Source organism: Mya arenaria, chromosome 2, assembly GCF_026914265.1.
Source record: "Mya arenaria isolate MELC-2E11 chromosome 2, ASM2691426v1".
In the NCBI taxonomy this organism is placed as follows: Eukaryota; Metazoa; Mollusca; class Bivalvia; order Myida; family Myidae; genus Mya; species Mya arenaria.
In genome coordinates, this window is record NC_069123.1 from 30,797,114 (window position 1) to 30,813,233 (window position 16,120).

The 16,120-nt window shown below is 33.6% G+C and overlaps 1 protein-coding gene across 8 annotated transcripts in view; it reads right to left on the reverse strand.

The window, feature by feature from the left end:
- Positions 1–329: 329 nt before the first annotated feature.
- LOC128246166 (calcium-activated potassium channel slowpoke-like) overlaps positions 330–16,120 on the reverse strand; it is a 94,935-nt gene continuing 79,144 nt past the window's right edge. For 6 of the 8 annotated variants that reach the window (XM_052964406.1, XM_052964391.1, XM_052964398.1 and 3 more), the window contains 5 exons: positions 14,715–14,909; positions 13,083–13,253; positions 10,765–10,864; positions 9,801–9,831; positions 330–6,761 (listed from right to left, as the gene is read on the reverse strand). In XM_052964406.1, coding sequence (XP_052820366.1) covers positions 6,731–6,761; positions 9,801–9,831; positions 10,765–10,864; positions 13,083–13,253; positions 14,715–14,909 — 528 coding nt within the window. In that variant the 3' untranslated portion in view covers positions 330–6,730. The remainder of the gene's footprint in view (positions 6,762–9,800; positions 9,832–10,764; positions 10,865–13,082; positions 13,254–14,714; positions 14,910–16,120) is intronic. The other 2 variants (XM_052964359.1, XM_052964372.1) reach the window with 2 other exon arrangements.

The following is a 16,120-nucleotide window of genomic DNA, read 5'->3' on the forward strand; positions in this document are numbered from 1 at the left end:
ACGTAACAAGGCAATTGAAAAAGTGAATAAAGGGTCTATATTTCGTGGGATCTTGAATTCGTGGATCACCCAACCCACGAAAACCACGAACATTAATGTCCCACGAACATTAATGATTTCACAGTATGCCTCAATCTCATTATTGCCTGCATGATATTTTACTAGCATCACGTTCTTGCCTGTAACATATTCTGACTACATCACATTCATGACTGCATCATATACTTCCTGGATCTCATTCTGTATGCATCACATTCTTGCCTGGATCATATTCACCCTGAATCACATTCAAACAAACTGACTGAATTTGTAAAAGATGAGGAGACACATTTTAAATAAATTAAATTTATTAGATAAAAAGATCATATAACAGCACTGACAACAATCCTCAAACTAATAAGAAAGAAAACATACAAAACAACCTTAAATGCTTACGTTTCAACAAAAAATGCAGTTATGAAAACATTGTTGTTTTTGTTGTTTTGCCTACATAAGTATAATGCAAGAAATTTTAAAAATTATATTTTATATCCACTTGCAATAGATAAAGTCAAATTACTTAAACATCCTGTTCTAACTAAAGTCGAAACCTGGCTTGATATTCCAGGGACCAGATGAAATACTTCGAGCCTCGCTAATATTGAGCCAAGCGTGCATCCTTACAGAGAGTAAAACAAAATAGGTCCTCTACGTCCAGTTCGAGCCAACGAGGAAATCGAGCCAAGCAATATCAAACCAATGGGTTTCGACTGTATATATAAAAAAACTATATAAACAAGCTTTTTTCTCACAAATATCATTATTAAATATTAGAAACGGAAAAATCTCAAACAACGGATATGTGCTGATAATTAATACTTTTTAAACTGAAGCAGAATGCAAATGTGTTACAAAGCCATGTATTGAATTATTGCTGATCTCAATCGTTAAAGATGCACACTTACTCCCAAATAAGACTTACCACAATTAATAAAATTGTTTTTATATACCAAAAAGGTTGAATAAATGTCAAAAACATTGGTACTTCTCAAAGATACCGAGTTTAGGGCGTTATGGTGCAGAAAACATTATATTTTTTTACCTAATGAAACGATATAGTAGACCAGAGTAAATCTTTTAGCAATCACAAATCAATTAATATTTTTGCGTTTTCATATATTCCATTAATGCATTTAATAGTTAGTATTACAGTAATTAAAGATTAATCACTCAAAGTTTGTTTGTTATACATGTGTATGTATTGATTTTGAATAAGAGTGTCACTTAAAGCAATGAATATGTCAACTCATGCAAATTCTTGAAAAAAGTATTTAGGGGTCATGACCTCAAACTAGAATTATTGTTCTTAAATCTTACATTGTACTTGACAACCATTATACTTTTGTTGACTCTAGATTAAGTGTAATTATTTTGATAATGTATTAGCTGATTTGCAAAACAATTTCATTTCCATATAAAAACATACAATCAAAAGACAAATTATCATTAATTTTCTTTAAAATAACCTATTAATATAATGAAATTAAATCTGATATTTAACACCATCAATATTACAATAATTGTTGAAGTAAAATTCATGGAAAATTATTTTTCAACAATACTCAGAAGCAGAATGATTTTAATTTTTTGGTTAACTATAGCAAATTTCAATTTACAAAACTTTCATATAAGGCATTTATATATTTTGAGTTTAAAAAGAATATATGAATCACTTCTATTATTGGAAACAATTCGACAAGGCTTGCAACATAACAGTGTTCATTGCCCTGTACATAATGACAAATGCATAATGGGAAATATTTCAGTGAGATAGAATTGATGAAGCTTTAAAAGCTTGTTTGAAAAGTAACGATCTTTTAAATAGGGATCTCACAATACACTAGTGGACTAGCTTACTGTTATACTGGTTTACCGATTCACTGGCTTACCAATACATTGGTTTACCAATACCATGTGGACTAGCTAACCAATACACTGGTTTACTGATTCACTGGCTTACCAATATATTGGTTTACCAATACCATGTGGACTAGCTAACCAATACACTGGTTTACTGATTCACTGGCTTACCAATACATTGGTTTACCAATACCATGTGGACTAGCTAACCAATACACTGGTTTACTGATTCACTGGCTTACCAATACATTGGTTTAACGATACCATGTGGACTAGTTAACCAATACACTGGTTTACTGATTCACTGGCTTACCAATACATTGGTTTACCGATACCATGTGGACTAGTTAACCAATACACTGGTTTACTGATTCACTGGCTTACCAATACATTGGTTTACTGATACACCCATGGACTAGCTAACCAATACACTGGTTTACTGATTCACTGGTTTACCAATAAATTGGTTTACTGATACACTCATGGACTAGCTAACCAATACACTGGTTTACTGATTCATTGGTTTACCAATAAATTGGTTAACCGATACACCCATGGAAATACACTGGTTTACTGATTCACTGGTTTACCAATAAATTGGTTTACTGATACACCCATGGACTAGCTAACCAATGTACTGGTTTACTGCTTCACTGGTTTACCAATAAATTGGTTTACTGATACACCCATGGACTAGCTAACCAATACACTGGTTTACTGATTCACTGGTTTACCAATAAATTGGTTTACTGATACACTCATGGACTAGCTAACCAATACACTTGTTTACTGATTCGCTGGTTTACCAATAAATTGGTTTACTGAAACACCCATGGACTAGCTAACCAATACACTTGTTTACTGATTCGCTGGCTTACCAATACATTGGTTTACCGATACACCAATGGAATAGCTAACCAATATACTGGTTTACTGTTCCACTGGCTTACCAATACACTGGTTTACTGATACACCCATGGACTAGCTAACCAATATACTGGTTTACTGAATCACTGGCTTACCAATACACTGGTTTACTGATACACCCATGGACTAGCTAACCAATATACTGGTTTACTGATTCACTGGCTTATCAATACATTGGTTTAACAATTCACCCTGTACTGGTTAATTTATACTCTTGTTTACCTAATCACTGGTTTTCCGATACGCTTGTTTACCCATACATCGGTGTACTGGTTTACTCAAACTCCAGTGTTAGTTCCCTTACAGTACAATAAACAGTTAAACTGGTGTGTTACTATAAACTGTAGTTTAAACTTTATGTGGTTTACATCGATTGTCATGGAAGAAAGTTAGATCATCTTAGTCACACTAATTGGCACAATGTTGCGCAACAGTAAGGTATTGTGCTGGAGGTGAAACCGGAGAAAGCTCACTTCTTCATCTTTGGATAACCTCCAACCAAACTCACATGCGCCCAGGCCAAGAATCAAACCTGGATTGCCTTGGTGAGAAGCTAGTGTATTGATCACTGGGCTCGCCAGATAAACTGTTGTGTTGCAAGCCTGCATTACCTCAAACACACAATCCCGACAAATACACAACAACACACAAAAGAAAAACAAACAATACTGTCAACAGTCAAAACTTTGTAAAACATTTAAGTCATGATAATCCAATGGACAAGAATAACCACCCATAGCAGCAGGAGGTTGTATTAAAGATACAATATAAGATAATATATACACATGATATCACAGTCCAAGTCTGTTTTGACATACAAATGCTAGCTGCTATGAAGTCCAGTCTCTGCAATTTGCTGACAAATCAAGGCAAAGAAGTTGTCAAACTAATCTTTGACTTAAAACTTAAGCATTAAAAAATAATGTGTTTGTTTCAGATTTCATGCCCAGAAAGAAAGAGGGTAGGTAAGGTCAGAAAATCTTTTACCTTTTTTTTAGGCAAATTGTTTCTTGAGATTTTTCTGTTACCCAAAACTACAAACTATATGCATAGGAACATCTATACAGAAGAAGCATCACTGGTATTGTTAAAAGCCAAAAACACTTCATTTTAAACATTTAAAGGAAAAAAACCCTTAATAAATGATAAAAATAGTTCTCAAAGCAATAAAAAGGTTTAGGTTCCGGGCAAAAATAGGGTAGGTCAGGAAACCTGAAACAAACAATTTATTTTTAAGCCTTTGTAGGTTTTAACAAGCAGTTATATGTATTATGGGAGCGTTATATCACATCATTTTCAATGATAGTATTAACTAGTTAATTCAAATAATACAATTAAATGTGGAAAACACTGCATTTCCCCATCAAAATGTCAGCTTCTTAAGCCAGATAAATTGCATTTAACTTAGAAATCTACTCTTGCAAAAATGCTTAAGCATGTCAGTTTTTCAAATTGCAAAGACGGTACCTCATATCGGTCATTTCTACTTACAGATACATACAATTGCAAAATGATATACCAGTAAAAATTGTTGAAAACAAATACACACAATTTAATAAAAAGTAATTAAAAAAACAATTTCTATTCCAGTTTTTTTCTTCAAAAAAAAACACCTAATCATAAACCACAGCATGATAGAGACATTATTTGCCGAGGGTTGACAAGATGTACCGTCCCCCTCAAGGAAGTCAAAACTTGTTATATTATACCTATAAACAATGCCCAAGATTGCAATATTTCTTTTCCCCAATACTTCAATTATAAACGTCTTATAAACGTCAAAGTTTTTTTTTATACCTCTAAAAACATTAAAAAACAGAAAACATTTGTGTCGTTCTGTCTGAGGGTCTGGGTGATACATACTACCTCTTACTTATGTCAGCAGTAAATTTAGAGACAGTTCTAATTGTCACCTACAGCAGCAATTGGAGCATTGGGCCATATTGCATTAAAACAACCTCGGATGTATTATAGATGGTTAACAACGGCAGATTTTGTTTACATTTTACCTGCAAGTAGATCTTGTAGCAGACCTAAGGAATTTACTCTTTATGCAATAAAACACTTCCCTGGGATTCGATTTGAACTTAATTGTTACCATTACACCTTAAAATACTATTATTAATAATTATAACTATTTTAACAAAAAAAAAATCCCTTATAAATGCACTGGCATACATCCGAGGTTTGTCATACGATGGTGATGGCCGAGGTGTTCCGATTGCCACTGCTGTTCAGTATGTGCCAAGAAACAGTCTTAATTGCTGTCTGCTGTAGTTTATTATGTTCCATGAAACCATCTAAATTGTCCTCTGCTGTAGTTTATTATGTTCCATGAAACCATCTAAATTGTCGTCTACTGTAGTTTATTATGTTCCATGAAACCATCTAAATTGTCCTCTGCTGTAGTTTATTATGTTCCATGAAACCATCTAAATTGTCGTCTACTGTAGTTTATTATGTTCCATGAAACCATCTAAATTGTCCTCTGCTGTAGTTTATGATGTTCCATGAAACCATCTAAATTGTCCTCTGGTGTAGTTTATTATGTTCCATGAAACCATCTAAATTGTTGTCTACTGTAGGTTTTTAATCGTATTATATAGCAACATTTACAAGTGAGGTATTACAATAATATCTATTGACCAGGAATGGAATGCTTCAAACTTCAAGGGAATATACCGTAACATCAAGTAACAATAGACGCTACGCTGTACATCATTATGATATTTTTCCTACTGTTCATACATAGAAATAAAACATGTCTTATTTCCATATTATCCAAATAAAATGTAACATCAACAGAATGTACAAGTCACAATAATAAAATGCCTCCCTTTTACAGAGTAAGAAAAGCAAATGATAGAAAGAGTCTATTTCAGAAGTTATCTAGAACAGTTGCTAGTCATTAGAAGTTCAAAGTAAATGTGTCATACAACAATTAAAAACTAGTATTTTCAGTTACCAATCTTAAAGGCAGCCAAGCACAAATGCTTCTAAAAATGTACTAAAATACAAATAAGTGTTACACTTCTTGAACTTTATATTTGAACATTATCAGGGCTAAAGTTGAAAAAAAAAATGGCAAAATTAAGGGACAAAAATGAATCACATTTTGAAATGTTTAATTCAATATGGAATGCCCAATTCTATTTTGAGAAAGTGAATAGTACATTAATTTTATGCACTAGTATCAAATACATCTAAAAACAGATAATTTTGATCTGAACCAGAAATTGAAAACTTTAAAGAAGTTGACTGCCTTTAAACAGAAAACACAATATTATTCTATACAGTGTGCTTTGTAGCTTGTAACGATGTAAGAAAAGAGAAAAAACATATTAAAAACTGTAACATTTCAAAATCATGAAAAAATATCACTATATAACATCTCGATGCAAGGCGGTCACTATATATTAGAGCAAGCTCCACTAGTGGCTGACAATATTGCCATGTTTTGAACTAAATGTCACTATTACAATAGACTGTTCTAATCTAGAGGTTGATAGTTTGCCTGCGAGGCCAAACAGACGAAGTTGTATTGCTGGTTCATGTACCATGATGACTCTCCATGATGTTTTAGGTGGGAACCGATATATAGGCCTCGAGATTTAAAGGCTGTTTTATTGATTTTTTCCATGTCTGTAGATCTGGAAACCTGGTTTGCTTTTTCTGATAAGTGTATACGGAATACAGAGGTTATAAAACAATAACAGCTGACTGATCCATTTTTGTTTTGACCATGTAGGCTTAAGAACTTTAATCAGAAAGCTGGTTGATCAATTTTCGGCTCATTTGCAAGAGCGTCAGGCCTTGAAGTCTGCAGACTGGTTTATGTAGCGGGAAATCTCTTCCTCTACCTCATGCTCGACTCTGGGGAACGGCGCTGTGGGTCTCTTTTTCGTCAGACTTGTGAACGGCTGTAGACAGAAAATCTGAAATACACCATAGAAATATTTAAACACATCATTAAATGGCCGATTGTTCAGAACTTTGTTAAAGTTAACATCATTGTTTACTTTCAAATTGCTACTGATCTAGACGTTTAATGGATACACTTGTGATCTACTGAATTTCTAACAAGATTTGAGACAACTGTTTCAGCTGTTCTTGTCTATATTTAAATACATTAGCTCATCATCAAATGGTTCATGTTTAAAAGTTAACAATGGTGTCAATAATCAAGTTGTTAACTTTAACAGAGTTCTAAACACTGGCCCATTGACTCATATTTGATAAAAATATTTTGAACTGAAAACATTTTATTTGAATTAAAATTTAATACTACATTTTTAATAGTATAGTGTTATGGAGTATTAATGATTTAATGAAATCTTAATAAAAATCTTCATTCCATACATAATGGAAATTAATGCTACTCAGTATTAGGTTTGATATATAAAAATATAGATCTTTTGGCTAAAAAACACTACTAATTCTTACTAAATCCATGACTAATATTTACTCATTCAGCATAAATAAGCAGTTTAAAAGAAACTTTTAAATAACTTGCCACCAACTACCAGCATACTTAAACACCATTTTATTAAATCCACCCCTTTTTATGAAGAAATAACAAGTTTAATAAACAGATAATTAATGCTGATATTTTATACAAGTATCAACTTAATCAAGACAAAATCATTTAGCTGCTTAACTGAAATATTTTTAAAAGGTTTAAGATATAAATATTAGATTTATTTTGTGTTGCACCAGTTAGCAAGAAACAAGCTCTTATATGGGTTAGCATTTTATTGCAACAAAAATATGAACAGTTTTCCAATCAGCTATATAGAGTAAATCGTATATAATCAATGACAAAGCTCCAAGCAGGGATCAAGCCCGCAACCCTCGTGGCTGTTGGCTGTGTGCTTAACTGGTCCATTCCAAGGAAGAATCACACTATGCGATTAAAGCTATTCAATTTGAAATATTATCCAGGCTCTCCAAATGTGTCCCATAGAAAAGTTGGAATATAATAGGAGCTTTTTAAAACAAAAAAAGTAGGAGAAAATAGGATTTTCTTTTGGCTAAGGTAGGAAGATTAAGAATTTGTACATCAGTTTAAGATAATTTAACAACAGTTTTCTATTTTAATAAATATTTTTCAATGTACCGTATACACCTATCAAATCAAACCTGTGTTGAACGACCATTTTGAGTTGTTGAAAAGTGTTAACAATATAGCTGTCAGGCCATCTCAGGTCGGCAATGATGAAATTGAGAAATATGTGCAGCTTTGGACCAACATGGTAAATAGGTTAACAAAATTTAAGAATATAGATAAAAACTGATCAATGAACAGCAATTTTCAAACAGATGAATGTAAAATAGTGGTTAATAAATCAAACAGGAAAAAAGGAAACCTTTTTAAAAAGTAGGAAGTACGACGTTTGATAGCCTGCATTACCTATTACAAAATGATTCTACTGCCAGATCAGCTGAGAAAATTAGCTGCGAGGGTGTACACATGACTATCTGATGATATTAGGCAATTGCAAACCATATCTTGATATATATCATAGATTATTATTTCATCACAATCTAAATGCTGAAAATCATCTCAAGGCAAACTGATTGAGCAAACAAGATTGAGCAAACCATAACTTTTCTCCAGCCCATCAGTACTAGATTTTAGTGGTTTTGTTTGGCTGAGCTGGTTTCATAGAATCTTAAGGTAACAAGGGATCAAAATCGTTAAAAGGTTAAAGGTACAGGGTAAGCTGTAACATGATTACATGATACATGATATGATGGTGACAATACCCAAGCTGGACAGGCTGTAACAAACTAATGGTTACAATATAATGAATGTTTACTTTATCAGGTCACATGATGTACATACTAATACTCTGGTACCGTGACTGAGATTCGCGATTGCGATTTGAGATATTCGTTCATAAAATGCAAAAATATTCTTTTTATTCTGGACTTCATAGCAGTTGCATTTGTAGCATTAGCCTATAGATCATAATTATGTAATTATAATACATATTATTACTATTATTGAGGACAAAAAATGAACTATATTCTTTTTATTTAGAAATGGAACCAGGAACCTCGCTGGGCCCCCTGCGCCAGACGCATTGAGAGTTATAAGAGAAAATATGAACCGGTAATACAGCGTGTAACAAATAATCAATGTGTTATTACTTAAGCTTTCTGCTGTTTTACAAATAAATCTTTTAAAACGTTTAATGCAATGTCTAGCCAAAGTTTGACTGATAAAATCCTATAGCATTTTAAACGATAATATATTTTCTCATCGGGATTATAGAGTCTCTTTCCCAGCCACAGTACACAAGAGCTCTGCATCCAATTGTATAAAAGTGGTTTATTCTTTGGTTTGAGAAAAGTTGATTGGTCGATCCAATAATTACTGTAGGCCAATCAAACAGCTTTGATGGGCAAACTTGCCAAAAAATAGCCTTTGGATAACTAAGTCTTATCCAGTTTTATACAATTGGTTGTAGAATGCTAATTAAAGCCTATACAGCAGTTCTATACTATGTACATTATATCTATAAGCTTATATTACATATATAGGCCACCCTGCAGCCTGCTGAATAAGTAGCAAGAGCGCTAAGGTAAAAAACACCAGCGCTTGTTTGTATTATTTTTCAGTCGAACAATGGGTATAACATGACAATTATTATGGCAAGAGTGATGAACCTTGGTTTACATCTGCAGCTGATTGTATAAAACTAGGATAAGTTGTCCGCAGGTTATATTTTGGTTAGTTTACTCTTTTAAATGATTTGATTGGTTAGAACTAATCATTGGATAAATATTGACCAATCAATGATCATTTTGGATAACTTTGAACAAACCAAAAACATAACCTGTTTTATACAAATGGCGGCAGATCTCTAGAAACATGTGTACCAAGTTTTACTTGAATATCTTAAAACAGACCATGGTTCAGGTGTTTGCCCTACAATGACGCTAACAGCACCTAAAGGCTTTCGCAATACCTGAGGATTTTTTTCTTTGTAAAGAGATGAGCTAAAAGCAAGTTTAAAGTCAAATATTGGGTATTAATGTATAGAATCAAACCTAACTAAACGGCATATTTAAATATACTACAATTTTTATCATTTTGCAATGCATAGTTATTGTATAAAAGTTAAAAACTTATTATTGCAAATATAAATATAATTATATGAATAAAAAAAAATCAAATTATTGTGGATAAATGTTGCTTAATTAGTAAAAAGAATTCAAATTAACTTAAAAAAAAATAATAATAAATTGTGAGCATAATAATAAGTGAATAGTTTCAGCCTCAGATCAATAATTTTGCAACCTATAAAAACAAGATCGCTGCGGAGAGAACAACTTCTCTCGTCTGCATTTTTGTTATTAATCGAACAAGGGGCATAACCCAAATAATTGTAAAGGCACACAATGTAAGTCGATGCAATTTCATTTTTTTTTAATTTTAATGCATTTTCATTTAAACTCATTTCACTTTAAAGATCAAAAAAAAAAAAAAAATGTATATGATTTAGGAACAGATACAGCACCAACATATCGCTAATCTCTTTTACCGGTAATCTGTACCTTAATCATAGACACGCTAACGCATTAATCTGTTTTTTTTTGTTATTTCCATTAACATTTATTGTGCGTCCTTTCAAACCAAAGTTTTGTGCCCTGCAAACATTTGCATATTGTTTCTGAAAACATGTGTTATAAGCTTCATATGAGTACAATAAAATTTAATTTTAATGTTTTTTTCTGATGCCTGCGGCACCAGCGCTATCACAGCAGCCTGATTCTTTACCATCAAAAAGAAGACGAGCTATAATTTAAGACTCATAAACTCAAGCTATAGTATTTATATTTAAATCTGTACATCAGATACACAGTCGTCATAATGCACCCCACTACATACAAGCAACGCGGCAACATAGTATCAAGCAGTGAAACACATATAGGGTGGGGGTCTCACGCATGCTTCCACCTTACTTTTCTCATTCCCATTTGGTAAGGGAGCGGAACTTTTAGAGAGGTTACAGGGCGTAAGAGAAAACACCTGAGTAAAAGGAGAAAAGACATACATATTAGTAATTAAGGCACTGCAAAATGTCAGAACCAACCAGCTTCAGAGATAAATCACGGGATTTGTCCATAGGTGGCAGTATAATGTCAGAGATGGTGAAAATAAAGTTAACTTAATTATATGAAAACATCATTTTAAACATCTCCGACTGATACTTCCACCTATGGATAATTATGTCCTTACAACTTTTAAGATTCAGCTCATTTTTTACCTATCATGAGCATATCACTACCAGGCCCCGATTTCTCGAAACTTCTTAAGTCCCTTATAACAGGATTAAGCTAAGCTCACTATTTTTGGTGTTCAATAAATTGCATAATATTAACTTCTTTAAGAATTTTTATGCTTTAGATAGGAATTATTAATATGATTATCACAATAAACCATTTTTCATTTATCAAAATTCAATTTAAGTATGTATTTTGGCTAATTGAAATAAGCTACTTAAGCGTGTTAGGCTTAAGAAGTTTCGAGAAATTGGGGCCTGATAACTCTGAGTCATGATTCAGATCGTCTGATTATAATCCTGAGTTATGAAACTTTAATTGGAAAGGCTTATTTAAACTTGAAAGTAAAACACTTTCAATTTAGTTTTACAATATATTGTTATTCACTGTTATATACAATCTCATTAAGTCATATATTACTGTTATTAAAAGGTGAAGTAACCTATTTACAAGAAAAGAGTATATGATATTATTTTTTTCAGATGCTAATTACAGCAACAGAAGAAATAAAAAAAATATATGTTTTTTTTATACTCAAGATCCAGCAAATTTATCTCCAAAAGCTTGTTGGCTTGCAACAATATAAAATTACGAATTTATCATTTAAACATACAAAACAGCTAACAAAATTTATGTCATACATGTACATCATAATAATATATAATAAAATTGCAAATCAAAAAGGCAAACTGATACCCATTGAAGTTTATATGTGTTATTAATTTTAATATAAGTGATACTTTTATTTAAGATATGCCTGAAAATATTTAAATGTATTTGCAATATTTTCATAAATTTGTACGCATCAAATTAACAAAACTCAAAGTATATTATTTCAGAGATGTAGTTTAAAAACTTTTTTTTAAATAAGTATCTTGGTTTGTTTGTGTGCTTTTCCCCTGCTTTTCCTTCCAATTCTATAAAATGGTTTAACCATCAAAAAGGATATATCAGTCATTACATTCAAATGCATTTAAGAACTGGTAAAAACAACAGCAAGGTGTTTGTTAAATGTTATTTCGCTTTGTCTAAAACATGTAAAAAAAAAAAAAAAAATGGTGGCTATGACCTTCATCATTGACCTACTGACCCCCAAAATATGAGGGCAACCTACATATGAAGTCTTAAAGTTCTAGGTTAAACCAAAGTGAATGTATTTATAATTCTGTAAAAAGTGGCCTTTGCCCTTATAATGACCTGGTCATATAGTGTCAAGTACAATCCACCATTAAAGTTTCATGGTCCTAAGTCAAACTGTTGTAAAGTTCATGTGTGGCAAAAGATTTCATTAGAATCCTGACCTTGACCTTTGACCTATTGAACCCAAAACAATACAAGTCATATACTGGTCAGTGGCAACCTACCATTGAAGTTTCAAGCTCCTAGGTATAACAGTTACTGTTCTCAAGTTATAGAGCAGACAATATTATCATACGGCTGTTGACCTTGACCTCATATCTACTGACCCACAAAACAAGAGGGATTATCTACTGGAATCTATTTTTAATGGTAAATTCTACACTATTCCAAATATGTGTAAGTATAATCTAAATATTTTGTTAGAAAAAAAAACAACCATTCAGATACTATTAATTTGTAATTATTAATAAATATATCACTAATACATTGAAAGTTTATATGTTGGATAACTTATAACAAATTAACATCTTAAAGGCTGCAAAAGCAAGAAGAAAGTTGTGCACATACTTACCAATTCTAATTATTACAGTCAATAAAAATTATTAACTTGTGAATAAGAAAGATAAAAAAAAAAATGTGTCACGTCATAGGAATATTGGCCCAAAGTCATTATTTTTGGCAATAAATAGGTGGATCGTAGGTTAATTTATTGATTTATTTTACAAATCAAGGCTAAAAACTTTCGGCCCAATCCCCTGTGATGAAGCACACAGTACATTGAATGATCAAAATAAAAAACACATTGACCAAAAATATACCCGTACCTGATCAGTGGGTAGCAGTTTAAATTCCTCTGGGGGATTGGTGATCACATATCTCTTGGATGAGGGGCTCTTCTCCGTGGAGCTTGTATCCCGGAACCGGTACAGCCCAATACAGAGGATACCCTGCTGGCGAAGAGCATGGACAAACAGCGCGCCGTAAGTGCCACCCTCCTGAAACATGGGGAGGGGTTTATGAATTGAGTTTATTTAATATATCATAGATCAAATGTTAAAACAGCCATGCGCTGATATGAATAATATAGTCCACAGGAACAAGAACTAGACAAGCCAGGGCCCATTATAAGGAACAGCCTCAAGACCAAGTCTAGACTCTCAGACTCAGAAAGCACTTGGATTTAATTTTAAAAAAATCATCTTAATTCCATTCATTTTACCAAAAAAGGGTTAATAATAAATTATTGAACAGTTTAAATAAATTATTGAACAGTTTAAAATTCAGCAAATTTCATCATCAATACTCGAACTAGAAGGAAAGGTATTACAATGAAATGAAGAATTGAAGTTAGGCCTCTTGAGACTGTTTGATATCTCATAGCCCATGGATCTTGGCCTCTACCTAGGGGCTAGATTGTGACCATTGGATGAGCGGCAGACACACATAAAAAATTTAACCACTCTCCCGTGATCATGAATTTGATCAAAACTATGCATTACTTTTCTGGCCTCTCTGGTCAGAGTTGTATTATTCTAGACATCCCTTATTGCATAAATTTAATCAGACGAGAGTCTACAAAAATAGTCTTGACAATTAATTAATCTTCGAGGTTTTAGACTTGTGCCCATTTATGTATTATATATAAAAAAATAGAATTGTTTTTTTTTCCACATCTGAGTTTTCTACTTCATCCATGGTCAATATCACTTTTCGGGGTCAACAAAACAATCATTCATCTTAAACATATGGCTATAATTGAACATAATATTACATGTATATAGCTCAGACGTTTACTCTTATTTCATGTCACATATGGTGTATAAAATGCAACTATTGATATATAAAACTGAATTTATTACTAAATGAAAAGGACAGATGACAAAGCTGAGACCCACTTAATAAAACATTGGCTTTTTAGGTGTGGTTGATTTCATGATGAAAATGTAAATACAAATATAGTTTGGATTATAACACATCAACACGTTCAAATGAGATGCAAAAAAGCTTCCTTTGAATTGTGTCTAATAAATCCAAGCATATAGTCTTCCCTATTATCAAGCCTAAGTTCTTTTCACTGCTAAATAGGTTATACTGTAATTACTATGTTTTTATTACACAATTTCTAATAGTCAATTGAATAACATGTTATCAATAATACTTTTATGTACATATGTATGTGTATCATATTATCATATTTCTGTTCCTATCAACGTCATTGGCTTTGCCAGTTAACAATGTGCCGTCATTAAAAAAGTGTATGACCTTGATGTCACTTCGTTTGCATGATTGTTTATCTACAGTGACTGATGAATGTGAAACACGGAAACATTTATATATAAAATAATTCATTTGTGTGATTTTTCAATATATATTTTTAAATATTATTTATACTTTAATTAAGAGACACTCATATTATAAAACTCATAGGTTCTCATACCCTTTAAAACTTTACTTACCCCAAATTGAGCAAGTGGACCATCGTAGAGGGAGATCTGAGCAACACGGCACCTATCCCGGTTAGCAAGGACAGCGGGAGTGCAGTAGCCTCCCCTCATGCCTGCACCCTCAGCGAGTATCTGTTCCAGCTCGGGGGTCGCGCCGCCCGTTATCAACGTCCGGATCAGAGTAAGTGCATTGTCATTGAAATAACTCTACAAATATATACATAGGAGAAGTAATTTTAGTTTCCAAAGTTGTAGGTACTTCTTGGTATTAAGGCAGATTGAAACCTCGCATAAAATGTTACAAATTGCAGCAAATAAACTCAATCTTTACACAGTCCCCTCCTACTAGAGGGTCTAGCACACTGACAGCAAAGGTAAAGCAGGCCAAGGGTAGGGTGATGTATAGAAGACTTCAACTTCCCGTGCTCTTGTGTGAGTCTAGCAATTATGTACATTTTACATACAAGTCACAGGTCACAGACTTACCGTGCTCATGAGTGAGTCTAGCACACTGACAGTGAAGGCGGTGCCACAGGCGAAGGGCTGGGTAATGTATAGAAGTCTCAGACTTACCTGGCTCATGAGTGATACTAGCACTGATGAACCTTTCATATATGAGTCACAGATCGCAGACTTACTGTACTTATGAGTGAGTCTAGCACACTGACAGCGAAGGCGGTGCCACAGGCGAAGGGCTGGGTAATGTATAGAAGTCTCAGACTTACCTGACTCATGAGTGAATCTAGCACTGATGTACCTTTCATATATGAGTCACAGATCGCAGACTTACTGTACTTATGAGTGAGTCTAGCACACTGACAGCGAAGGCGGTGCCACAGGCGAAGGGCTGGGTAATGTATAGAAGTCTCAGACTTACCTGACTCATGAGTGAATCTAGCACTGATGTACCTTTCATATATGAGTCACAGATCGCAGACTTACTGTACTTATGAGTGAGTCTAGCACACTGACAGCGAAGGCGGTACCACAGGCAAAGGGCTGGGTAATGTATAGAAGTCACAGACTTACCTGGCTCATGAGTGATACTAGCACACTGACAGTGAAGGCAGGGCCGCAGGCGAAGAGCTGTGTAATGTATAGAAGTCTCAGACTTACCTGGCTCTTGAGTGAAGCTAGCACTGATGTACCTTTTATATACGAGTCACAGATCAGGGACTTACTGTACTTATGAGTGAGTCTAGCACACTGACAGCGAAGGCGGTACTGCAGGCAAAGGACTCGGTCATATATGTGAGTCTTAGACTAACTGTGCTCATGAGGGAATCTAGCACACTGACAGCGAAGGCCGTACCACAGGCAAAGGGCTGGGTCATATAATTATATGAGTCTCAGACTTACGGTGCTCATGAGTGAGTCCAGCACACTGACAGCGAAGGCAGTACCACAGGCAAAGGACT